We start from the raw sequence: 27527 nt of genomic DNA on the forward strand, positions 1-27527 counted from the left end.
CATACCATGAACAATTGCATATCAACGGTTTTAACCCTTAAAGACCGAGACAGCCACCCGCGGCTAAAAATAAGTATTGCTTTTAAATGTTTAATAACTTTTGATCCGCTGATCCGATTCATACAATTCAAAGATTGGCATGAAGAAGAGAATCTCAGCTTTCCAGTGCTGTATCACATAACACAGAGGCTCCGGAATCAGTGCGGTTACGTCATCAAAATTTGACCACGCTGATTTGACAAAGAAACGCTCGTCACTGTGTCTCCGGACAAACCAGACATGATACATTGATGCATTGTCCCTCCTCCATGCCCAGATTGGTTCAAACTCGCTATATCACAACCAATAAGCATAGGTTTCGCTTTTGTTTGTGGACCAACACTGAGCTTTTTGAACAACACGGAATGAGAGATAGGCATACATTTATGCGTGGCTAAATAAAACGCAAAAAAAAAAGTTTTGCATGAAATGATTCTCATACTAAGTACTTTTGCATGCACAGCAGCACAGAAACATGACAAAACAGTGACACAGCAAAGACAAACTGCTGCTCTTGCTGTTTTCAAAAGAAGCAAATGAAGGTGCAGCTGTTGGTCTGCATTGCAGACAACCATATCCAAATCCACAGACAACCATATCCATGCTGGCACATAAAACCTAAGGATGTTCCATATTGAATCTAGTTTCGTTATGTAACTATTTATAGTATAGTAAATATTTATATCTATTTTTTTTTTTACTGAGGATTTGCACCATGTTTATTTGGACGTTATTTGGACTTTGACACATTATTTATTATTTTCTTATTTTTATTTGTTCATTGTAAGTGGTGTTGTTTATAGTAACTAAAAATATATTATTTGGAAAAAGTCAAATTTGCTTCACTGTTCTATTATTTTGTAACATTTGTAACATACCGTATACCGCGAAACCTTCAAACCGTGGTATTGTTTTAGACGATTATCATACCGTAAAAAATTCATACCGTTACAACCCTACTAGCCTGCTGCTCCTGTTAGTGCTTGCGTTTAAATGCTCTTTCGTCTTGTTTTACACATGAACTACTAAATAAATGCTTAAGTCTGTTCAACCGATTGTATTTTATTTACATTACAACATTGATGTTGTAAAAGGAACCTTATGAAACTGAAAAAGTTGCATTACCCTTTCACGTGAAGTTTATCGGTGGCTAAAAACACTTGCTGTTCATACAGCCCAGGGATGTCCAGACTCAATCCTGGAGGGCCGGTGTCCGGTGTTGTGAGCAAAATTAAGTGCACACAGCATGCCATATCATCTGATAATTGCAGGAAATAATTTTGAAAAGCAACTGACTGTGTAAAGCCACATAAAACAAAACAAATTTACAATGTATATGCCGAGTTCAGCGGCTAATCAGCCGGAATCAGCTGATGTGAAATGACGGCGACAAAATATAACCTAATATAAAGGAAACAAATGAGTTATAAATAAATTCACCCCCCTCACAGTTGTCATGAAGGTTAATATTAGCTGTATGAACCAAAATTGTGACTTGTACCAGGCTGTAAACACCTTTTTTTCTGTTGTAAAGTTGGCCATTTTAACAGTGGGCTCAATAGAAAGCTGCTCTATTATGTAGCCAGGACTAGTGGAATTTCCATGAATTGCAGATTCAGTTACTTCCATATTTGCTTCACAAGGGAGAGCGGGAGGTTGCTGCTTGGAAGAAACACTAGCTGTGCATATACCCTATTGACTTTCCAAATAGGATTTTACAACCTTCTTTACTTGTACTGACACCTAGTGGTCATTATTAAGCACACTAAAGATAGCTGTCTAAAAAGACGGTTTTACATTTGTTTTACCTCTAGCTCCTGCTGTTACACTCCTGCCTAATGCAGTCCAGACAGGTGGAGCAGCGGGACAAACTATCTACTTCAGTGCGCAGGTTTGACTTTTTTGTTTAGCTATTCATGTTTCTGTGTAAAAGTTGCATTTTGAAATGTTTTACATTTTGCACAAAGACAAATAAAACACTTGTTTTCATGCAAATGATCAGTAATGATATACTAATTTCAAAATGTGTGTTATTCAACTATGTGCTTAAAATATGTGGAGATGTTCAGACCGTCAGAAATATATTAAAGTGATGTTATGCTGTTTCAGCCTAACTCAGGTCAACCTCTGGCCGGCTCAATGAATTTGGGAACATACTTCTTGAATGGACAGCCTGTTAGTTTTGTGACTGCTGGTAAGTCGTGACTAAAATCAGCGATTCAATTGTACACTCACTCCTAGACACATTTTGTAAAATGCATTGCTGTTTTTAAAGTTAGCATGAAATGGAAATTCATCAGTGCTGTATTTATGATTAATGGTGACAGATCATGTACAAAATATTTATTAAGTTATTTTTTTATTTAATAATTAAGTTATTTACATGTAATATGCACAGATGCATGTGTATACTTAAAAATGTTTACAAATAATTTTGTTTAAAAGTGTTTTATATATAAATGGGATTAAATATTTTATACATGTGTATATGCATATCTATATGGGTGTTTATATATATATATATATATATATATATATATATATATATATATATATATATATATATATATATATATATATATATATAAATGAGCATTTTCTATCAGGCTCCTCTGATTAGGTTCAGAAGTTCCATTTTATATGTAATGATAAGATTAATAGCTGGTAAATAAAATAGCTTTTTTCATAAATGTTACTTTAGACAATTCTTTGGTGTTTAACAAGGTAGATTTTCTTTTGCATCAAAACCAGCTAAATCCACGTCTGCTTTGTATGCAAAAACCTCTAAATCCACATAATGGGACAAGATAGTATAATTAGTTGAAAATCACTAAAGATGCAATTAGAGATTATTTTACCAAACATAAAACACATTACATTGCATCACTTATGCATGTTTAATAAAACAATTTGTTTAATAAACAATGCTTGCATCTTAAAATCTATTCAGCAGCCTATGTATGAACAAGCCTCATATTTTTGTCTTTTGAATAATCTGTAACACTCAAATGCATCTACTTTTATTTAATTAAATACACTCAAATGCACCTTAACATCGTTAATGCATAAGTACTCATCAAAATAAATCATGTAAAAAAAATCTAGGTGAAAAGATGTTAAATAAGATCCATTTTTGTAAAAACTGAACAACATACTATGACTTGTAGTTAAAAAAATAAAAAGACGAACATATTCAGATAATATAAATTTATTTTGTTTTGAATAATTCAAAATGATTTGCTGACAAATGGATCAAACTTGAAAAGTGGTCGGAGGGATAGTGGGAAAATAGAAATGTTTTAAATGACTTGTGTTTTAGGAATGCACTGTGACCCTTATAGTGTGCAAGCATCTGCAGTGTTTCAGAAAACCATCATTGTGCATTTTTAGCGCTTATTTTACTGAAATAACCTCTTCAGGTCAGACACCCCAGTTGATTGCTCCGCGGATGGTTACTCCAGGGAGTGCACAGCAAACAGCCCCTGGAAAAGTCTCCACTATGCAGATGCCGGTCGCACTAACCCTCAACAGCCCCTCGAACCTGCAAAGCATCACCCCAGCGGCTCCAGGAGTGAACGCTCGTAACGTCACACCCTCCAACATCCTACCAGCCACAGCACCAGGTCACAATTTAAGCGTTTTATACACACAATCGAGGCATTTTACATTCTTAAGTTATTTAAAAATCCTAGGGATAGTCATAAGCTGCGTCCCAAATCGCATACCTATGCACTATTCTACACCATTTTGTAGTATAAATAGTGAAAGTAGTGCATTCACACTGAAAACTTTAAAAATAATAAGTGCACTTTAATTACCCGGATTATGCACTCATTCAGCCGCTAAAAGGAAGTGTGGACCGATGGACGCTTCACGCACTCAACGACCGCAGGTTTGTTTACGTAGCGGAAGGGGCGGAGCGGACGCACATGTTGGATAACTTTATTTATTTTGGATGGTGAAAGCAAAATTCTCCTACGAGAGTGATTATAGCGCCTCCCGATGGTAAATGCGGTTATACTCACGGCAGGTATTATTTGATATTTGGTCGTTTATTTCACTGATTTGGCAACCGTCAAACGTCATCAGGGAAACGGTTTGAATTTCCGCTTAGTAAAAAAACATTAGTGGGCCATTTGGGACAACACTACATACATATACTACCCTGTTGAGTTTGTAAGTGCATAAGTACATAGTGCATGAGTGCATAGTGTGCCATTTGGGACGCAGTCTTTGTCATATCACCCAGTACTAACTAGTGTCTTTACTTTTTTAGAATCAATGATAAAAGTAGTAACGGTTACATTAATAAATGCTGTCAATATTAACTGATAGAATATATTGTGATTCATTTCATTATCAAGATATGACTTGATTTGTATCATTATACCTGATTTTTGTCATATTAATCCGTTCTAACTATTATCTATCCTTTATTGTTTGCTTTTTTAGGATCAATAATAAAAGTAATCAAGTTTATGAAGTATCCTGGAGCTCCTGGATCTGCTGGGCAAGTGATGAGTTCAGTAGCTCAGCCCAGCCAGCCGATGTCCATCCAGAACAGTATAACACACCAAACTCCAGTGTCGATCCTGCCTGCTGGGATTGCTCAGACCCTTATGCCTCAAATGCAGATATTGGCTCCTGCTCCTGGCACAGCGAGTAATGGTCAGAACGTTTTTCAGATTTATTTTCTTAATCCTTGTGTTTTTTAGATCTCATTTTATTAGATTGGTGGTGGTAGTGGTGTTTTAGAGATTGACTTAAAGTCTCTGTGAACGAGAAGTTGCTGAGACTTTTTCAGTGTGTTGATGTACTTCCAACTGAAATGGAATATTAAGGGGCGGAGCTTTATTTTTACGCATCATTCCCTCATAGCAAAGACCCGGTAAGAGGGCGTGGTTTCGAATATTGTGCTGACGTGTCAAACTGATGTCAACGGAGACTCTAAACACAGAAGTACATTTGATTAAGACTTAGATTAAAGATTGCCGAAACGAACCTTTTTTTTCGGATGCATAGATTAATTGTTCACCTAAAGAATAACAAAGTGCCCTAACAAAAAAAAGCCTTGTGACTAAATAAAGGGCACCAATATGATCGTGGACACCAATGTGCAAAACGGCAAGTGCAAATGCGTCATTTTTGAAGAAACGCCTGAGGCCCGTTTTTTTTTTTACCTGAAAACTTCTCCACCAATCAGATCTCCACTTTTGTTCACGTGCACAGAGCTGCAGAAGTTACAGTAAACAGCACTTGGAGGCGCTCGAGTGCAAAACTGTCAATGCGAGCGCACATTATTGAAGATGCGCAGAGGTGATATGAACGTGGAGCTGCTTATTGCACTGGTGAACAATATTCATTTCTTCATCGCTAAAGCTGCTACCTGAACCATCCATGCTTGTTCGAATCGCCATTAACTTTAACAACAAGTGTGTCAACTTTCTGTCATCTACTTCTGTGTTACAAGTGGGTGTTACAAGTTGAATAGCGCCATCTAACGTCAAGGAGTGATTTTGCATTCTCTTCTGCTCGACGCCAGTGAAAATCGCTTGGGTTTGAATCCGGAAAAACGTCTCAAACGCTGACGATAAACGCAAATGAAAAGCATCTTGGTGTGTACGAGCCTTTAAGTTTGATTTCACATAGACTTTAAGGTTTTTATTAAGGGATAGTCCACCCAACGATAAAAATTTACTCCCTATTTACTTTCCAAGTGGCTTCAAACCTTTGAAAATAATCAATAATAAGTCAATCGGTCTCCTGGTTCTAAAATTGCAGATTTTCAGTTTCCAAAATAAGTTTCAGTTTTGGGTGAACTATCCTTTAATGCAATTAAAGAGACAGTTCACTCAAAAATTAAAATTTCCAACTTTTCTAGTGGAGATGTGCTGAATTTGTTAACTATCGTAATATTACGCATGCAGAAATGTTCAGGTTGCTTGCTTTGCATTTAAAAAAAAAAACATCTTGACTGTGTGAAAAACAATGACTGTGTGATAAAGACTATTATATTAGGCCCGTTTACACTGTCAGGTCTTGATAGACCTTAATGCTGATTTGTTGCCTATATCTGACTTTTTTGCCTGTCCAATTACACGTTCTTATAATTGTGTCTCATATACGATTCATGTGTTTACACTAGGCATACAATTTCTGACGACGCACATGTGTAAATGCGGGTTCTAGCACCTGCGCCACACTAGCCAGGATGGAAGAATTTGTCTTGCTTTTATTTCTGAGTTCGCCCAACTTTAAAATGTTTTTGAGGAGGAGGCGTAAGAAAGGGCTGTCATCACAGCTTGCGCCTGTGGTTTATATGTGGTGTCCTCTACCATTCAGAGGTATTTGTGGGTGTGAGAGAGATCTCAGGTCTTGTGGGAGCAAATTGCTTTCAAAAAACTTTCCTCCTCCATGTTTTTTCTGTTGTCCTGTTGTCGGCAGCATCTCCACACACGCTCTTCCTTCTACGTCATTAAACCTTGGAGAAGTACCACGTTGTCACAAGTTTAATAACGTACAAAACGAAATGCCTCAATAAATCCGTTCTGCCCGTTTACATGATAGTCACATTGTCACATATGAAGGAGGCCTGAAACCAATCTCTGAATATGTGAAAGCATGCTTTTTTTTTCATGTTTACATGGTCATAGAACAGATTTAATCTGTCACATATGAGCACAAAATCGAAATTGGGTCACATTTAACTGGCAGTGTAAACGGGGCTTTATAGTTAAAATGACAGCAGAATTCAAGTTATGGAAGCAAGTATATCTCTGTATGGATTTGTTTATTTATTCCACAAGATAGCATTTGATTCAGTAACGTCAGAATGAAAACAATTGGAAACCATAGACGCTTTTCACAAGACTGTTATGACACGTTTTACAGTCATCATAATCTTAAATCCCTCAAAGTTTTTAATATTTTAATCAATGATTTTAAATAAAATCGTATGAACATTTCAATGCACTTATGAATGTATTATATCATCTTTGTATCAAATTACAAAAAAAAAAATAATAATTAGCGCCTATGCGAGGTGTAATGCAGCGTCTAAATTTGTCTTACAGCACTGAAAAGAACCTCCAGTTCATCAACTTTCTGTCCTCGCTGTAAAGCTGTTTACCAAAAGAGTCTACCCCTCCGTGGATATTTCTGTGTAAGTTTTCATCCACACCCTTCTTCTAAGATTATATGCGTACAGACTTACCTATTTTAAGTCTTTATACTCATGTTCATTCATCTTTTTCCAGCAATGCAGTCAAGAACTTATCAAAAGCATCTGGAGCCTGAAATCCCACACTAAAAACAGGCTCAGAGCCCGCTCAAAAAGGCCCCCGCGTGACACACCCGCCTCCTCTGCATCTTCAAAAACCTCTCAGAAAGACGTCACTTCTTGCGAGTTGCCTGAGGGAGCACCTAACCCTCGCTCTGGAGATTTTGACGAACAGGGCAGAATGATCATGCTGGTTGAAGACTTCTTCTATGGTCAACACCCTGGCCGGCCTGCAGATGTCAGATATCCATGGGAGCACATTTCAATGAAATGCCATCTTTGTTCCAAGAAGTTAATAGGCAACATTGAGTAAGTTAGTTTTTGGGTTGCTTTTTGAACAGTTATTACAGTTCTATAATGGTTAATAAAACTAAGGGCCCTATCATACACTCGGCGCAATGTGGCGCAAAAGTCTTTTGCTAGTTTCAGCTTGGCGCAAGAGTCGTTTTGAGGCGTTGCGCTACGCTGTTTAAATAGCAAATGCATTAGCGCTCATTTGTGCGCCCATAGGTGTTCTGGTCTAAAAAGGAAGGCGTTCTGAGGTGCAATGCTGGCGCGTCGCTATTTTGAGAAACTAAAATAGATTTTTCATTAGACCAAAACAAACCCGGTCTAAACTCCAGCGCAGAGGAGTGACTCGCTCACACACTGCTTAATACACACAAGAGAGCAATAGGCAAATATCTCTACATATAAAAAAATGTAAATATTAAGGATATATATAGGGTATAATAAGAATAGATATAGGATATAAATATAAAGGATTAAAATATTACAAAACATTATTTTCTAGCCTACATAAATATGAAAAATCACTGCTTTTATGTCTTCTTCATCTTGGGAGGCTTTTTCAGTTCATTCATAACAATTTGCTTTTGTATAATGTTATTATTATTAGCAGAATTATTTATTATATCCATATTTATATTTGTTTTACTAAAAACAAGCTTAGATTTGCCCACCTGCAGGTTTTAGACCATATGGGGCACAGCATGTGTTTTAGGATATAACTCAGGTTTTTGAGCACATTTTGTTATTATTATTCATTTATTTGTTTGCTGGAAATTAGAACTGAATTTAGAAATAGTTTTGAAACGAATATTTGCACTTAACAAACGCAATTAATTATTTATAGACTAATTGATGTCTGTGCGTAAAGGTTTCCCTATCCAAGAGCGAAAGTGAAAGTAGATCGATTATCTCTCATTCTCACGCAGTAAATGCTCTGTTTAACAGTTTTCTGTAAAAAAAAAAACTGAACTGTTTGCTAGTGAAATGCTCCGTTTTTCCACTTAGACTTGCTTTACGTTCTGTAAATAGCGAATGCGCTTATGGTGCGACACAGCTGGCTCTTAAAGGTAATGGGAGATGAGACTCTAATTAGTTTATGCTCAAAACACACCTATAACTCATTAAGAAAATAAACTCAACCCTTTTAGACCATGCGCCACGGCGAAAAGCGGATTTCCTGTCCTTAAATTAGCAAAAATGCGTTCTGACACGCCCTGAAAGCGTTTGCGGCCTGCGTTTTGCTCTCTGCGCATGGATCGTCAAAATAGAGCCCTAAGAGTGCTTTCACACCATTAGATCAATTCTTTTCTTTCGAAACAGGGATTAAAATGGTTCTTGGTCCTCGCTTTCACACGGCAAAGTTTCTAAATGGACCAAAATAGCTAAAACAAGTCACGTGCGAGTAAACTCTCCTCACATTAGACACAGTTTCAAGGTTTACTTTTCTCGCTCATGCGTCCTTATTTTAATATTATGACGATGAGCAATAAGACATTAAAAGCGAAAGGGTGCACTTTCATTTTGAATAAAGACAACAACAGACATCCTCACTGAATTTAAATCAGAGGCTTTCTCATACATAGCGAATCAATTTTCCTAATGGATAAACAGCTCTCGTTAATAGTTCAGCTTGCTTTCACTTTCGTATTTAACAAGAAAGCACATTTAGCGATAGCAATGATGACATCCTGACCTACTCGTAATTCTCTCTTTATATAGCCGTATGTATGTCTATGACATATCCATAATACACTGTGATGTAGTCTGGTTCAGTAGTTAGTGTTGCTTTCTCACTACAATCGATCCACTCCAGAGTTTTTTTTTAGGTGGTTTCGGACTGATTGTTTTGGTGCAGATCCCAGCATGACTGCTGAATTTACATATGACAAACGAACTGCACTAACTGGGGAAACGCATCAGGTTTTGAAACAAAAGTATAGGTGTGAAAGCACCTTTATGGCCCATTTCCACTGAGTGGTACGGTTCTATTCGGTTTGCTTTTATGGTCATTTCCACTGTCAAAGAGTACCTAAAAGCGAACCGTACCATACCACTTTTTGGTCACCCTTTGCAAAGGGGTTCCTAGCACGAAAAAAGAGTACCAAAAGGCAGTGCTAAAAGAAAGAGAGAGAAAGCAAAGGAACCGCCATTTTTAAAAACACAGCCGAGACATTACACCGTAATAATATATACATATAATAACAAGCTATGGTCGACCCGAGCTCAAAAAAACCTTTTCATCGTCTTGATGAACAGCCGCAAAGCCAAGAAGAACAAATTATGCCATGTCCTGTTGTTGTTTTATGAGCCCATCTAAAAGTGCAAGCGGTTTCACTTTCTCTAGAGAACTTGCCATGCATCCATTATTGAAATAACGAATTTCTTGAGCTCCTATTAATAAGGTGCGCGTGACTATTGAAGCGTGTCTGATATCCGATATTTTCAGAAAGGGACAAACGCAAGAGTGAAGCGCGAAAAAATAAAGCAGAAGCCGGAAAAAGCAGCAGCAATGCTTTCTGCAACATAACATGAGCAAACTGCCATATTTATCATCGCTTTTTAGACTTTTGTGAACTCAGAATGACAGAATTACTTTCTAAAAAGTCGTTACTTGACACAGATGAGAGCTCTGCTCTGACTGTGGGCTGTATTTCATGTTGTTTATGAACCCAAATAAGGCCTTAATGTATGCTGTGTGTAGTTCTTCTCTGTAGTTGGTAACATATCGAAGATTGTAAGGGTCTGTATGTGTTCATATGTTGCATTTATTTATTTTATATAATTGCAGACAATGCAGTAGACTATTTTGCACTGTTATTGATCTGCAGTTATAATTAAAATATGTTCATAGAAAGTTAGTAATGAACATTTATACACAAGTGTTTGTGTATAAAGCATCTGTTTTGTGAGAAGTGCATCTCGTATGATATGTGAATGACCCGTACAGATTTATTGTGACATTTCCTTGAGTAAAAATGATGAACTTTCTATCGTACACCACTATTGGTACCCTTTTGGCAGTGGAAATGGACGCCTAATAAAGCTGACCTGTACCGTACTGTACCTCTCTGTGGAAATGGGCCATAAGACCCCTCTCCTCTCCCCACCTTACCACACAACAACCTTTGATAACTATAAATTTTGAGTGTGCCTCACACAGGTAAGTGGCCTTAACAAACCACCTGTAAAAACATACTCATTCACCTCACTGACACATTAATTGACACTGTATTTATGAAGTTTGCTGTTTTGGGATTGACAAACCACCTGTAGAAACGCTTTCTTTCCCTTTCTCTCTCTAGCACTCTGTTCTCTGAGCACAAACAAGTTCCTTTATATAACTAGCACTTCTTGTGTGCATTGCCTCTTCTTGTTGAATTGCTGAATGCCTCCTCAATTGTAATTTTCTTTGGAAAACAGCATGTGGTAACTGGCTAAATGTTATTGGTATTGAGAGGTTTTACATTATTTTTATTCCCTATTTTAAAGGATGATGAACCATATGAAACACCACATGGAGCGGGATTGCCGAACAGGGGAAGTGGACTGTCATACTGTATGTCAACACTGCTACAGAAACTTCTCAACGCCTTTCGGTCTGCAATGTCACGTCGAGGCCGTCCATATTCAAGCAGAGTCCTCAAGTGAGTTCGTACTACTAGAGTAGTATTACATATGTTTGTTGAGAACAAGCTAGTTCTAGTTGATCATTTGGAAAAGTGTCAGAAGGTAGATTTTTACAATGAATCATCTGTTGAACTGCATCCCAATCATCATTAGTATTATTAGATAAAAATAATAATAATAATTAATAATAGTTACATAAAAAAACAACATGCATGTCTTTTGACCCCTAGGGTGATTACATTATATTAAAGACACAGCAAGAGTGTCAGAGGCAGCAGATTGAATTTATGGCACTAAGTTAAATTTTTACGACACTCGCATGCATTAAAAATAAATACAGGCCACAGCTGAACATGGAGGATGATCTCTGAATGGCGCTCTCCAAAATCAAATGAGAAATAGACTTGGGCCTTATTGGTGTGTGTGCTGTTGCATGCAAGACTTGTATATGTATAACCACCTCAGAGGATATTGGGGCTCGCGAGTCACTGGCATTGTTATTTTGGGGGTCGCAGGCTGAACAGTTTGGAAACCCCTATTGTAGTACACCCTCAAAAGTACATCTAGACCAGGCATGTCCAACTCGGTCCTGGAGGGCCGGTGTCCTGCAAAGTTTAATTCCAACCCCAATCAGACACACCTGGGCTACCTAATCAAGCTCTTACTAGGCTTTCTACAAACATCCTTGCAGGTGTGTTGAGGCAAGTTGGAGCTAAAATCTACAGGACACCGGCCCTCCAGGGCTGAGTTTGGACACCCCTGATCTAGACTTTGTTAAAGACCACTATAGGACCCCTTTAAAGCAAATTCACACAAAATATGAATAATTTACAGAGAAATATTTCAATAAACATTTGTTTTTTTATGCTTTTGAGCTAAGAAGACAGAAACTCAGATTTTTTAGAGCTAAAAATTAGAATTAGATTTCTTGAAATCTTTTTTTACATTAAGTGTCTCCTTTATCATGTAGACAAGTATCTAATTGATATTGTTTCAGTTACTTGCTTAAAATTAATTAACTAAAAATGCTTCACTTGATTTTTCTCAGCTCCACACTGTTTTTCAATGTTTGACTGTTGGCATATTAATCTAAAACGTTTAATTCTGTTGAACAGAGGTGTGCAAGATCTGTGAATGCTTGTTTGAGAGCGAACCCCTCTTTCTGAACCACATGAAACACGTGCACAAGCCTGGCGAGATGCCCTACGTGTGTAAGGTAAGTCATGCTTCATTGCATTCCTATTAACAAAAACTGCTTCGTCTTAAAAACATTTGATGAAAGTGAATCACTCTTGTGTTTTCCAACCTCAGGTGTGTGACTTCCGCTCCTCTTTCTACAAAGATGTTATGAACCACTTCACGGAGCACCACAAGGACACCTGCATCTTATTGTGTGTGTACTGCCTAAAAATATTTAGGTCTTGTGGCGGATTTCAGTTGCACTACACTAGACATCAGGTAAACAATGTGCTTGGCATTATCAGTATTATTTAATGCTTGTATATTTGTGTTTTGTATGTAAAGGTGTGTGTTTATTTATTCAGAAAAAAGGAGCACGAAATTGTGATAAATGCCGACTTCAGTTCTGCTCGGAAAAGGACGAGTGGCACCACAAACAAAGGTTTCACAGGACTTATGTCAAGCCCAAGCAATTGGAGGGCCTCGTGCCTGGTACTAGGGTAAGAGACTTTTGATATGTTTTAAAGGGGATCTGTTATGCAAAAATCACTTTTATAAGAGCTTGTGTGGCAGCGGTATGTTCATATATCCAGCCTCTTATTGTAAAAACGGATTAATTATGTTTTATAATCACACTTCATGAAAACAGTCTGCAGAAACACATTGATTTGACATTCTCCCTTTGTACATGTCAGCAGAGGGGGAAAACTCCGCCCATTAGTGATGATCTCTCCCTCATTAGCATAAATATAGCCTGAGTGACAAGCAGCCATCTGCCATCAGAGTTTTGAATCTGCCACTATGCTGACACATTGGGATTTGTAGCTACGTCCTCTTTTACAAAGAGCACAGTCTCATTTAAATTTAAAGCGACAGTCACCAAAATGGCACAGTGTGGATCAAGGCCTAAAAGGGGCACACAAAAAAAGGCCTAAAAGGGGTAAAAGACCAGCGACGTGATGATCCCAAGGTTTCCATATCCGGGACCTGTCTGTTTCCTGAGCAGCTGCTGCACCGGTCATGGAGGAGTGGAGAACATGAGACTGATTCCAGTGACGCTCCAGGGACAGACGAATCTTCGCTGAGGCCAGCTTCCAGCCTCCACTGCTAAGACTGCAGCTCTGCACAAAACTTTTGGCCAGGGGAGAAATTAAAATGGTCTTGCTGAACTAAGTCTGGTTTCTCTCAAGGTTTTTTTTCTTCACTCGCCTCGGTGAAGGTTTTTTTCCCTCTCCGCTGTCGCCACTGGCTTGCATGGTTTGGGATCAGTAGAGCTACCCATCGATGAATTTGCTCTTCAGTGTTTGGACTCTCAGTAATGACTTTAAACCACACTGAACTGAGCTAAACTGAACTGAACTTAAACACTAAAAACTGAACTACTCTGTTCCGATTACTATGACCATTTATGTGAAGCTGCTTTGACACAATCTACATTGTAAAAGCGCTATACAAATAAAGCTGAATTGAATTTAATTGAAAGTTTAAAAAGTTATCGAGCATTATTTATGTTGTATTTTGAGCTGAAACTTTACATGCACACTCTAAGGACATCATAGACTTATTTTACATCTCGTAAGAAAGGATGTTATAGGTCCTCTTTAAACTTCAGGTATAATGTTTATTGCTGGTTTCATGGCCTTAACATTTCCCTCATGTCTGCTTCAGATAATCATCCGAGCTTATGCTGACAATACGGACAACAGAGCTCAGTTTGGAGAACCTCCAGTGGAGCCTTGCCCAAATACCACATCAACACCTGACCAATCTCAAAATGTCCACAGCAAAATCGTTCCTGTGAAGAAAAAGCCGGTGGAAAGTATGGTGGAGCTGATGGTCAAGTTTGAGAGCAATTTGTGAGTTTTTTTGGGCATCCAGTTGTGCTGTATGCTATACACTTTTAACTTTGTTTTAAAGTCAATGTGGACCAGACGTTGCTGAGAATTACAACACAGAGAAACACAATGACTGTTTACATAGACATCATTAATCAAATTATTTTCCAAATCGACTTTACCTGCACTTTGAGTCTTTCATTTTCATTCAGGAACATTTCATGCATGTTCCTTGTGACACACAAGGATAGAATGTTTCATACCGCACGCTCTATAAGTGAAAAAAACCCCTCCGCATTTCCCAGTAACTTAGATATACTCGGTAGGTAGCGTCTGAAAGCTGTATGTGTATAGACCATCCTGTCACAAAATGCAGCAAAAATTCTACACGACAGTAAGAATTTGATTTCGGTGTTTACATGTTTACATTAGGAGAGCAGCATTTACAGCTGATATTTCAGCCCATAATATTGTAGTGATATTAACGCATAGTACACTTAGTAAATAAATAATTTTGACAAAGGTCTGTCTTTAAACACTGAAAGAGTACTGCTGACAATTCTGACTAACTTTGCCATCTGAATAAACCAACAAAGACCACTGATCGCTCACTTATCAGATCTGTAGAGACAGGACAATCAACACCAACTGGAGCCGCGTCTTTTTTTAAAAGGAGACAAGTGGCAAATCCGGATTTCACCATTTCCAGATGCGAAAAGCTCTCGGGTAAAAATATTTCTTACAAACATATTTCTGTCGCGTGCACTGTAATCCACACACGAGTCCAGCTGCACTCTCATAGTGGGGAAACAAAACTTTTGTTGCAGAACATTAATAAAAGCAACACGGTCGACCCGTGTCTCTAAACAATTCTTCTTCTTCCACTTGTTTTGGCAACACAACGTAGCCTCTCTATGCTGCCTGAACACTAACAGGTATAAACAGTCTTGGAAGCTGTCAGGCATATTAAGTTGCGCCTCCTATATAATAGAGTGCGCTGATTGGTTTGAACCAAGTCTATCTCATGAATTAATGCTGAAAGCTCAAAGACGTCACGTTCTACTGGCCAGTACAGACAGCTAGTCTCCACGCTGGAATTCATACAAGGATCTAATAGGCGTGACGCAGCTTCAAAAATTATTTTCAAACTGGAAGAAAGAATTTGCTCGACTGTTTTTGTGAAATATGAGTCCTAATAGTTGTTTTTAGCAACGTGGGGCACATATATGACTGTCAACAGCTCAAAAATGTATTTTGGTGTTTCGTGGCAGATTCCCATGTTTTCTCCATATTATTGAAAGCGCCTGAGATTTGGATATAAGTGAAGTTTTTAAACTAATTTCGAGAGGAGCACGTGATATAATTGACTGCAGCTGGCCACCTATCTACACTCATTAGTTAGCCAATCAGATCTATCCTAACTCACTATAAGTAGCCTAGCTAGATATTACTCCCTTATCTTCGTTTTCCGAAGAAACCCCCCATCCACCCCCTCAGGATTTTCTCCCGGGACAGCATGCCAAACCTGCTTACAGTTGTCAAGCAATATCTAAGTGTGAACTCTTGAAATAAAACTAATTATTTGACCTCTTCAAATTTGTTTTAGCATTGTAATACACTAAAACAATACTATACTAATCTTCTGGCATTGTCATTGACTATTCTTCCAGCAACCCAAAAGAAAAAAAATACTACTGTATGGAATGCAACCATGATATTCCATATTTTTCCAACCATTTCCCCACCTATGTGAGCTGCTCACTCTGCCGATACTGTACCTGCTGTTCCAGAGCCTATGCCAATCACATGATCAGGTAAAGATTTTCACATTTGTACAGTCTGTAAGGTAGTGTTTGATTTTTAATAGACTTTCATGCCTTCCTCTTTTTTCATTACAGTGTGCATGTCCCTCGCAAGAGCACCAAGAAATATATTACCCTATACAAACCCTGCCCAAAGTAGGACATGATTTTTTAAGAATTTTCTTTCATCATGTATTATGCATGTAATATTACTTTAATCATGATAAAAATGTTTGCAGGAAGGGCCGTCTAAGTTGTACCAAATGTAAGTTCAATACTACGATTGGAGATTCGATGGCCAAACATCTCGCTAACTTTCCGAAACATCAAGCAAGCCGAAGCACCATTCAGGGTAAGTTTTTAAGTTCTGACAAAATAACAGGGACTATAGATGAGGAGTCTTTTAATACCAATAATAGTAATAATAATGCTAATAAAATTCTTTATGTTTCAGAGGGATTTTCACAAGGCTATAAAAGGTAAGCTAATTTTGCATTGTAAGTTTTAATGGGATTCAGTTTTTTATTTTCTCACCATCATGCCATTCCAAACCTGTTTTAGTAACATAAAAACATTGTCTAAAGCAGGGGTGCTCAAACTCAGTCCTGGAGGATGGTGTCCTGCAGAGTTTAGCTCCAACTTGCCTCAATATACCTGCCTGGACATTTCTAGCAAGCCTACTAAGAGCTTGATTAGCTATCCCAGGTGTGTCTGTTTAGGGCTGGATCTAAACTATGCAGGACAGCGGCCCTTCAGGAGTTTGGGCACCCCTGGTCTAAAAGAACAAAACACTTTGACAATCCACATGAGATTATTAATATGCTTGCTCCAGCCACATTTCCTAATGATATTACTACAATTCTTAAAAAATGTTAGTTCAGCACACAGGTGTCAAACTCCGCTCTGCAAAGTTTAGTTCTGACCCTAATTAAACATACCTGATCAAACTAATTGAGTCCTTCAGGCTTGTTTGAAACCTATTGGTAAAGCTGCAGTCACACTAGAGTTTGTGCGTGCGAAATTCTGTCGTACAGCGCTGCGAAAAGGGAAAGGATTAAACAAGATGATTAGACATTTAAAAAGCGAGTGATTGGACTATGTTTTAAATACCTGTCCAGAGAGGTCATGTTTTGATCCTCGATTGGTCTCATGCAGTCACATGATGCGATTTCGCAGGTCAGAATTCACAAAGCTTGAACTTTCCAATGCAGCGAACTGCGAAAGTTGCCAAACGAGCTTGCATTTCTGGTCTGACGCATTTGTGTGTGCACCTCTCAAAAAATGTTGCAACGACGTGTAGCGCAAGCTCTGTGATTGGTCAGCTTGGTAGCACTGACGAGTCTGGGCGGGACCGATAGCTGCGCGAGCCCGATAAAGCCATTTGTTCACAAGCGTGGAGTCCCGTAAAGAAGCTCAGGATGTAAAGTTTTGTTTTGTCTTTACCTTATGTTTAAAGTTGTTGCACGTCCGCCGGTTCCTGCCTCAAAATGAGCAAGTTTGAGCCACTTGTACATTCAGGAAGCGTTCAGAAAAAACAAAACACCAGCAAAGAAACGTGACACAGAGGAACGTTAACACCTCACTGCCAACTAGCGTTTCGTAAGTGTTAATGCAGACCAACAGAAACAGCACGCAGAAGTATAAATGCACAGCTACACGTGTTGCATGCGCCGTGGGTTACATCGGTCACTTAACGCAGAAGTATAAACCAGGCTTTAGTTTAACATGTATATTTGTAATGAGGCAACAAACGCATGTAAACTGCTGTATATAAACGTTTAATGCACGTTTATGCATTGTGTCATATCACTCAGCTCTTTACTGTGATTTTGCTACAATCAAAAGACAACAAGAATCTATTTATGAGATGGTTGACATTGATTCTTGACTGTTTACGTGTGTGTGTGTGTAATACAAATTTCTTAATACATCTCTGTCGAATCTTATTGTCAAGTATAATTATAATTCAGCCTGTATTTCATCCACAACACAACTTAAAATAGGTTGCTCTGGAGGCTTAAAGGTAGCTCACCTATGCATTATTATTAGCTAAAATAAAACTCTACAACTTCAGTTGAAAAGATTGTCATTTACAAACACATCTCCTCAATTGTTATTGTATTTATAAGTATTTTAGACAACTACAGAATGATTATATTGCGCATATTTCAGAGTACATCGTAGAGCTCATAAATATTCCCAGCTGTTCCAAATACGGTCAAAACCAACCATATTATTCATTCATTTTCCTGGGTCGCCACAGCGAAATGAACCGCTAACTATTCCAGCATATGTTTTACGCAGCTGCAACCCAGTTCTGGGAAACACTCACATACTTTCACATTCACACAAACACTCATACACTACGGCCAATTTAGTCCATCCCATTCACCTGTAGCGCATGTCTTTGGAATGTGGGGGAAACTAGAGCACCCGGAGGAAACTCACTCCAACATGGGGAGAACATGCAAATCCACACAAAATGCCAACCGGCCCAGTTGGGATTTGAACCAGCAACCTTCTTTCTGTGAGGGCGACAGTGCTAACCACTGAGCCACCCAACCATATCATATTAGGGCAAATTCCTAGGGTTGGAGTTGACTTCTGAAACCAAAAAGCTAAATCTTTACCTACTGACCTAAGCCAAACCATTTGTATCAGTGCATTCCTCCTTCAGGTCCAATGTTGTCAAAGCAGTCCAAAATTTGTTTCATTCTATCCCCTCTTAGACTTTTCATTCTAATAAACCAGCTTGAGATTGTCAGACTCTTGTTTCGGCTTATGAGGTAACTTCTGAATGAATGCCCTTGCAGGTTTGTCTTCATCCCAACCAACCTACTCCGAGGAGGCCAGAGACTCAACAACACGGGCTTTTTGCATTTGCAAGTCAAGCAAGTGGACAGGAGTTCCTCAATACCCCTTCTTCAACCCAGTTACACAATAACGCTCCCTGCCAGCCCCGCTCGCATGCCACCCCTACCCATCCAGGCTCAGCCCACAGAAAAAAGCAAGGTCAGGCCAATAGCTCCAAAGCCAGCTTTACACTCGCTCACTGCTGCTCAGAATAAAGTTGTGCTGTACGCCCTATGCTGTGGCGTCCCTCAAGCTGCCATTCACTTCAATAAGCCACCAGAGGAAGTTCACTCGCTGCTTTTGAAACGCCAAACTGTGGTTGAACCATCAAAAGGCAAATACTTCTTGACACCGCAGGCAGCGGATAAGCTAATTCAATGGGTTTACTGCCAACGTGAGCAACAGCTACCAATCAGCGAAGCTAACTTGTTGGAATTCATGTACAATCATGGTTCGCGAGACTTCTCTTACGATTCGGTGGTTGATTTCTTCCTACGCCATGATCTGGGCTTGCAGGCGTTTGCAACATCCAGCAAGTTGCCGCCATTACATTGCCAGCAGCTAGAGCGCTCCTTTAGCAGCTTTCTAAAAGAGCAAGTCAACTCGCAAGCATTTAGTCTGTCCTCAATTGGCTCCATGGACGAGCTGTCCGTCTTTGTGGATTTGGAGAAGCTGGTGGATTCAACATCCATGATGTCCGCTTTTAAACTGATAGGCACCACAGAACCAACCATAGATGTTGTGTTTACAGCATTAGCTGATGGGAACTTGTTATCCGTCATGCTTTTTGTCAAAAGCGAGCCTCCTACGCTTGATGCACATTCATTGTCGGACTCTGTCATCCTGGAGGCTCGACCTGAAGGCTTCACAAATGAGGAACGCCTTCAAGTTTGGATTGACAAAGTGTGGAGTCCATATGTTAACCCAAGTTCTGGTGGCAAAGGGTTATTAATGATGGACCTCTACAAAGGCCACACGTCCAATGAGTTCTTGGCAGCGCTTAATCGCGTTAATACTCTTCCAGGATTGGTCCCGCATGGTTGCTCTCGCCGCCTACAGCCGCTGGAAGTGTGTATGGGGCCGGTGTTGCGCGAGTTCATGCAGGCTAGCTGGACTGAACTTGTCACGAAGGCACCACAGGAATTGGTTGGAGCCAAACCGGCTGACCTCGCCATTATAATCGCTCGCTGGCTTACAGAAGTTCTGGATGTGCTTAAAGCAGAGCCCAAACATCTCTTCCGCTCTTTCGATTGGATATTGAGCACGAATGAATCCTCAGAGGAACCTGCGGAGCTCATGCGGAGTCTCACCGAAGCTCTGCTCGCCAGTAAATTGCAAGGAGATAAAGTTGAGGAGCAGAAAGCCGAGACCTCCAGCGTCGTTTCTGCAGAATCCTGGCCCTCTCCGCAGTCCAGCATACTCGCATTGAAAAAGATCTTCGAGAAGGACAGTGATGTGGAGACTTTCCATGGTTTTGAGGACTCTGAGATTACAGATCTGTAGGTTCTTCTTTAAAGAGACAGTTCACACTAAAATGAAGATATTCTGATAAGAAAACTGCTATTGACATCCATAGTAGGAACAACAAATATTATAGAAGTCAGTTTTTTTCAGCATTCTTCGGTATATCTTCCTTTGTGTTCAACAGAAAAAACTCAAATGGGTTTGGAACAAGTCAAGGATGAGCAGAATTTTTATTTTTGGGTGAATAGTCTCTTTAATCTGCAGGTGTTTTTTTTTTATATATGTGCCTTCCTTCTGTCATCAGAAACTCGTCTCATTTTTGGAGAATGAAATATAAAAACATCATGCAAATGTAGGTTATTGCTTGTATATGTAAATATTTGATGCATTTGATTTGTTGAAGATCCCTAGTAGTAACGCCTTCTATTGTTCTTTAAAGGATGAATGTGCAACTTGTTACAACTAATAGTTTTTTCTCATCACTGTTTGCCTTTTTCATCAGGTTTGATCTATCAGAATGTGCATAAATGTAAATAGAAATGAGTTGAAATCGTCACCTATTGTATTTAGGGTTATACTGTATAATACTTGATTATGTGCTAATGAATAAACAGCTTTAGGTATGTAATTAAGCAGTGTTTGTTTTCACTTGTTTTAGGAGAATGCATTTTAAAGCTGTCTTGCAATGAAATCTGGTAGTTTATTATATATTTTTTATGCCATTTCGAATCTTGATATTACTAAAACTACTAGGTTTTTAAAAATTTAAAGGTATAGTAACATTTATTATTACTAGTTCATTCAGGAGTACAGTTCAAAACTTTACAATGTGCAATTTATTTTTCTCCTGCTAATTTAGATTTTTTTCATACACTAAAACCCAAAAATCTAAGGTAACTCAAACCGTTTAAGTTCAAAAACTAATCCTAATGAGTACTGTGAACTTAATCCACTGGAGTAAATTAAAATGCTATAAATGGAGGGAACTCAAACCAACTGAGTACTGTAAAACAAGTTAAAGCAACTCAAACCGTTTGAGGAAACCGACTGTTACAAACCATTTGAGTTAAACTAATTTAAATGAGTACTGTGAACTTAATCCATTCAGGTTGAAGTAAAGAGGTGTTAAGTAACTCATTGCATTCAACACTGAGTTTAAAACTCTTTAAATGACTAGAACTAACTTTGTCAATTTTGAGTTAACCGCACTCATTTCATTTGATAAAGTTGAATGTTGGGTTTTACAGTGTATTGTACCTTTTATTACAAAACATTTTGGATATAAAACTAAAGTGTAATGGTAAATTCATAAACACATTTGCTGGAGAAAATGCACATCACCACTGTTTGGTGTCTGGATTTCAGTCTTTTTTTATATTTGACAATCTCCATCTTAGCCAGTTACCAAAAAAAAAGCAGAACTGACAATGTATATCACAGAAAATCCATTATTTACTTCTGGAAGCATAACAATATGACCCAAGAGAATATGCACTTAAATACTGATTAAAAGACCATTTATTCATTAAAAATGACAGACACAGCAGATAACTTTATGAAGTTTATTTATGAATAACAAAAGAGAGAGAAAAGTCTAACTGTATTCTTGACAACACAATAGTGATCTGGAGGTGCTAAGAGCATGTCTGAAGATGATGATGTGGAAAACAGGACTCATTCAAAACCACTGCAAAAAAACAAACAAACGATTAGTGGCTCAATAAAATAGAAGTGAATATTTGCAGATTCATTGTTTATTATTTCAGCTTACCTGACCAAATGAGCAATGTCCCAGTTTGTTTCAGACGACAGTGGTCCAATAATCTCCACTCCATCAGCTGTTACAATGGCGATTTCATGCTGCATACACACAAAAAACAAAGAAATCTGTTATTGCCTATTTCTAAAAACACAATAATATTTTAAAAATAAGTATATTTTCATAAAAGGTGTCAAATCACACTTTAAACTGCCTTTAGTGCATAATGTTATTAGTTTAAGTAACATTTACAAGGCACAAAATCATTCCAGCACGAGTTATTCTTAATTTCAGTATCAGATTCTGAACTCTCTCAAATGCTTCAATTCTAATCTTGTGCTTTTTCCAGAATTATACAATTATAATCTAATATAAAGATTACAAATTAAAACAAATAACTTCCTGGGGGGTCCTGGTTGAGTTAAATTAGTAGTGTGATGTCATCGGTTTTTCAGCTCTTAATATAATGACACATGATTTCCTCAACTGTTTATATTCACAGACATGACCAACATTGCGTGGTTCTGACAACAATAAAACAGGAGAAACAATAGTTTAATTCTCTCACAATATGCATTTTGACAGTAGGCCTCCTGTGCCTGAGCTTTGTCTCTCAGAAAACCGTATATATGAGGAGTTTATCCGACAAGACTTAAACACACATGCAGCTTTTTTGTTTGTTGTTATCAGAGTAACTGAGACACAAGCAGTAAAGGCTCCGCCCTCTTCTGCAAAAGTGGGTGGGGAGCAGTTGCTCATTTGCATTTAAAGAGACATAAAAACTCCAGAAATGACGCATTTACTGCATAATATAATAAATTGTATGTGGGGTATTGCGAGCAGATTTTACAGACGTTGTAGTGCCGTCTGAAACAGTAGGTTGAAATGTCTTACCCTGTTGTAGGACCGGGCATCACGGTAGTACAGAACTTTAAGGCATCGCTCTATCAGTTCTCGTGCCTCTTCTTTTGTGATTTCTTCCTTGTTTTCGATCACCTCCCTCATCAGAGGCTGCAAACACACAAACACAGATAATAAGTTGATGTGTTAAAAATCTTAACCTTAATTCTGATTAACCTCAAAACTCACTTACCTGTGCCAAATAAGCACCGAATCCTGTTGCTACTGTTGGGGCTTCATATGCAACTCCTAACTTGTCCACATAACCAAGAAAGCTTAGAAGAGCAATGAAAAACATGTTTAGTGGAAGATGAACAACATTAGGCAACTCAAAGTCATCATGAAATCAAAACTGAATATCATCATGCAAGAGAAATCGCTATTCTATATTGTTATATTGATTTTAGATAGCAGTTAAGTCTTATATTTTTGACAGTAATGTTTTTCTGTTCTGTCAACAAAAACAAAACAAAAACAAAAAGCAGTAGGACATTGCGGGGTTTCATTTCTGAACGAATCCGTTTTTTAACAAATCCTTTGAGTCAAGACTGAATGAATCAGTTTAACAAATCATTTGAGTCAAGACTGAACAAATCAGTTTTTGAACAAATTGATTGAGTCAAGACTGAATGAATAAGTTTTTAAACAAATCATTTGAGTCACGACTGAACAAATCAGTTTAACAAATCGTTTAGGTCAAGATTGAATAAATCAGTGTTTGAACAAATCGTCTGAGTCATGACTAAATGAATCAGCGGTTTTGAATGAATTGATTTTAAACAAACCATTTGAGTCAAGTATGAATGAATCAGTTTTTAAACAATTTAATCAAGTCTGAATAAATTCATTTTTAAACAAATCATTTGAATCAAGTCTGAATAAATCAATTTTTAAACCAATCAATTGAGTAAAGACTGAATGAATCAGTTTTTGAACAAATCATTTGAGTCATGTCTGAATGAATCCGTTTTTAAACAAATCACTTGAATAAAGTCTGAATTAATCGGTTTTTAAACAAATCATTTGAATCAAGTCTGAATGAATCAGTTTTTAAACAAACAATTTGAATCAAGTCTGAATTAATCAGTTTTTGAACAAATCGTGTGAGTCAAGACTAAATGAAATAGTTTTTAAACAAATCATTTGAGTCAAGTCTGAATGAATCAGTTTTTTAAACAAATCATTTGAGTCAAGACTGAATGAATCAGTTTTTGAACAAATCGTTTGAGTCAAGACTGAATGAATCAGCGGTTTTGAATAAATTGCTTGAATGAACAATTTACTGTATGAATGAGCACCACCTACTAGTGGTTTAATTTTCAGATTTGTCAATGCCGGATCTGTAGACCGTAACCGCACTTTTGTAAACACTGTGAATGTTGTTTAAAGTATTAGTTCACCCAAAAATAAAATGTATATATTGTTCATTCATCTTCAGGAAACAAATGAAGATATTTTTGATATTTCCTACACAGACAGCGTTGGTCATGAGATGTTCAAAGTCCAGAAAAGGAACCAAAAACATTGTCAAAACAGTCCATGTGACTTCATTCAAGCATTGTATAGCTCGTAGTAAACACACTGCCTCATGAAAGCTCCTAATTGGCTAAAGCAGCTGCTTTGGTTCAATTGTTTAATTGGATTCATGCATTAAGTGTGCCAAACACCCACAGTGCTGAATTTGTGCCATGCCACTCACACGAATAGTGCCACAGGATGTCCGAGTAATTATTACCAAATCTCATCTACAACTTTAAATACTGACTTGGATTTAAACACAAATACACTAGTTCACACCAAATGCTAGTTGGATAGTCTCCCACCTCTCTCCGTTGTAAAATCCACCAATGACCACTGTGTTCCACAAGGGGTTCATCTTGCTGCGGCGATTGTACATGACCCGCGTGAGCCAGGAGTGGATGGCTTTCGGGGTGTAGCTGTGTCCATCTCCAAGAAGCTCCTCATCAATCCTACACAAAAAAACATCAACCTATAAATAACGAGTCCTCAAAACTTAACCGATCCATAACCCACTGTATGCACACTTACACCATCTGCTCGATGATCTGTTTAAGGTACTGGTAGTCGGCGTAGTCTCCTGACGCCCCCAGGATGGTGCTGTTGTTGACTTTCATGAGTCGGGAGATGTTGCGGAAGCGCGCCAAAGAGCCGTAAGAGCCAAGCATGTCGGCAGCAATGATCACACCACCCTTGAACTTCACACCCAGCACTGATGTGCCCGTCACCATGGGGTTGCTGAAAAACATGAACGATTATTAATGATAAATCCATGATGAATGAATTCTTAATTATACGCATAACTGTTTAAAAGATTAGGATCTGGAGTTTCTTAAAAGCCTAAACAAAGCTGTATTTGCTTGATCAGAAATACTGTAAGAATCGTAATGTTGTGAAATGCTGCAGCAGGTATTACTCCAGTCTTCAGTGTCACATGATTCTACAGAAATCATTCTGATATGATGGCTGATAAACCTGACGGATTTGTAGATTTGTATTATTATTTTTATTCTAAGTGTTCAAAGAGGTCTTGCTATTTTTAAAGTATTTATTTCTAAATGAAAGATCAAACAAACCATTTAGAAAAAAAAACTAAATAATAAACATTAAATGTCACAAACGTTTTTGTTTTGTTTTGTGTGTGTGTGTGTGTGTGTGTGTGTGTGTGTGTGTGTATACTGTAAAACCCAACAGTTACCTTTATCAAATGAAATGAGCGTAGTTAACTCTAAATTGATTGAAAGTTAATTCTACTCAATTCCACTCAGTGTTGAAGGTAATTAAGTTTACTTAAATGGGTTAAGTTCACAGTACTCATTAGGACTAGTTTTTGAACTTAAATGGTTTGTTGCAATCGGTTCCCTCAAATAGTTTGAGTGCCTTAACCTTTTGGGTTTTACAGTGTGTAAATATATATATATGAGCAATTCCATGCAAATGTCAACCTTGCCATGAAAAAGTTAAGTTTTCACCAAAATAGAGAATCAGTTTCTACATTTTTTGTGTAAGCAAGTATTTTACAGTACATTAAAAATACTCCAAAATGTCTCTGTCTGTTTTCAAACTATTATATGTGATATACCAAAGACACAAAAGTGCCAATTTCACATCTATAATGAAAAAGTGTTGCATCCATAACAAAGCTTTTCCCTCATAACTGCTACAAATTTCAATAAAAAAAATTCTTTTAGGTTGTGCAGTTTAATTTACAGAATTTCTACAAAGCATGTTGTATTGTAGTACATGTTGTATTTTTTGTCACATCCGTAACGCATGTTTATTTTTCTCATTTAAACTATTAAAAATGATAATTTGACATCAAAGAAGAGAAGTCCCGCATTAGTAGATGCATCAAATTTAAAAATAGTTTTTATTCAGATTCACATACGCATATTAAATGCAAATAAAGCATCTAATTACATTTCCGAACATACAATGTCAAAATATAAAAGTGTCTCGAATCACCATTAGGTGTAACAAAGATAATGTAAAAATGAAACTACACACAACTCGTTTTTCTGAATATATTTAAGCGAATGTGTGATCACTCTAATTATAGGTCTTTCTAATACATTTTATTAACACTTTATAATAGTTTCTTATACATGTTTTCTTGTATGAAATAAACTTCTTGTTGACAAATCTGCAAAAGCGATTGGTTTGAAGGAAAGGCAAAGTATTTAAAATTGACAATTAATTAAGATATACTTTGGGCCCCTTTAAAAGTATTTTAATACATCATTAAATTATTCTTGTTTTAGATATGGCTGACAAGATTGGCAACTACTTTTCGAGTTACACTGACTAACATTTTAGCAGGTATATTCAGTAAATCATAATAAAAGTGTAAGAATCATAATTCTTTGGTCAGAGTATATACATGTATAAAAATTATTACTGCGTCACACATTTATTATTTAGATGCTTGATAGATCTTATTAGACTTTAGTCAATGTAAAGACCGGTTTTGATATTTGCCTATTCATTAGCATCACTGCTAACATGCTAACTGATCACTGGACCAGTAAACTCCAACATTTATTTAATACACCAATGGTTAAAACCAGAAACTTATATGAATTCTGTTAAGAACATGGTATATTTCTGAAGAAGAAATTCAATTAAAACGGATCTGCGCCAGTTTTCCGAAATAAACAGCTACTTTCCTCCATGATGATGCAGCAGAGAAAGACAAATCGAAAGCAGAAACTCAGCGACTGATACACATAACACCAAGCATCCGTCACGAACTCACAGTGTGTGTTTGATGGGTCCACATGCTGGAGCTGCACTGCTGCCCGGGAACGAGTAAAACTGACCCGGTTTCGGCCCGTTTTCCCAGAAGTTCAGCTTCAGTCCGTTCGACTCCATGATCAAAACTGACGGAAATGACGCAGCTGCTGCTCACACGCCTCTATGGGCTCCACGCGCGCCATGCATTGTGGGATAGAGGTTACTGTTTATTTCTGTGGTTTGCCTCA

The 27527-nt window shown here is 37.8% G+C and overlaps 2 protein-coding genes across 3 annotated transcripts in view; one reads left to right on the top strand and one right to left on the bottom strand.

Moving 5' to 3' along the window:
* pogza (pogo transposable element derived with ZNF domain a) overlaps positions 1–20997 on the top strand; it is a 23887-nt gene extending 2890 nt beyond the window's left edge. Inside the window, exons 4-19 of one of the 2 annotated variants that reach the window (NM_001214910.1) lie at positions 1854–1930; positions 2149–2233; positions 3459–3662; positions 4492–4707; positions 7113–7201; positions 7296–7627; positions 11099–11253; positions 12352–12452; positions 12548–12694; positions 12781–12915; positions 14084–14271; positions 15921–16064; positions 16149–16208; positions 16292–16404; positions 16507–16531; positions 18866–20997. In NM_001214910.1, the coding sequence (NP_001201839.1) occupies positions 1854–1930; positions 2149–2233; positions 3459–3662; positions 4492–4707; positions 7113–7201; positions 7296–7627; positions 11099–11253; positions 12352–12452; positions 12548–12694; positions 12781–12915; positions 14084–14271; positions 15921–16064; positions 16149–16208; positions 16292–16404; positions 16507–16531; positions 18866–20408 (3614 nt within the window). In that variant the 3' untranslated portion in view covers positions 20409–20997. Of the gene's footprint in view, positions 1–1853; positions 1931–2148; positions 2234–3458; positions 3663–4491; positions 4708–7112; positions 7202–7295; positions 7628–10630; positions 10770–11098; positions 11254–12351; positions 12453–12547; positions 12695–12780; positions 12916–14083; positions 14272–15920; positions 16065–16148; positions 16209–16291; positions 16405–16506; positions 16532–18865 lie in introns of those variants that run through there. The other variant, XM_073930471.1, reaches the window with a different exon arrangement.
* A 920-nt stretch (positions 20998–21917) lies between these two features.
* Positions 21918–27436, bottom strand: psmb4 (proteasome 20S subunit beta 4). The gene is given in 7 exon segments (NM_001017801.1): positions 21918–22056; positions 22141–22229; positions 23023–23139; positions 23222–23303; positions 24852–24998; positions 25078–25284; positions 27302–27436. Coding segments are annotated over 6 exon segments (648 nt in total). The 5' UTR covers positions 25278–25284; positions 27302–27436; the 3' UTR covers positions 21918–22043.
* Between the last annotated feature and the right edge of the window lie 91 nt (positions 27437–27527).

The sequence above is a fragment of the Danio rerio genome, chromosome 19 (genome assembly GCF_049306965.1).
Source record: "Danio rerio strain Tuebingen ecotype United States chromosome 19, GRCz12tu, whole genome shotgun sequence".
Classification (NCBI taxonomy): Eukaryota; Metazoa; Chordata; class Actinopteri; order Cypriniformes; family Danionidae; genus Danio; species Danio rerio.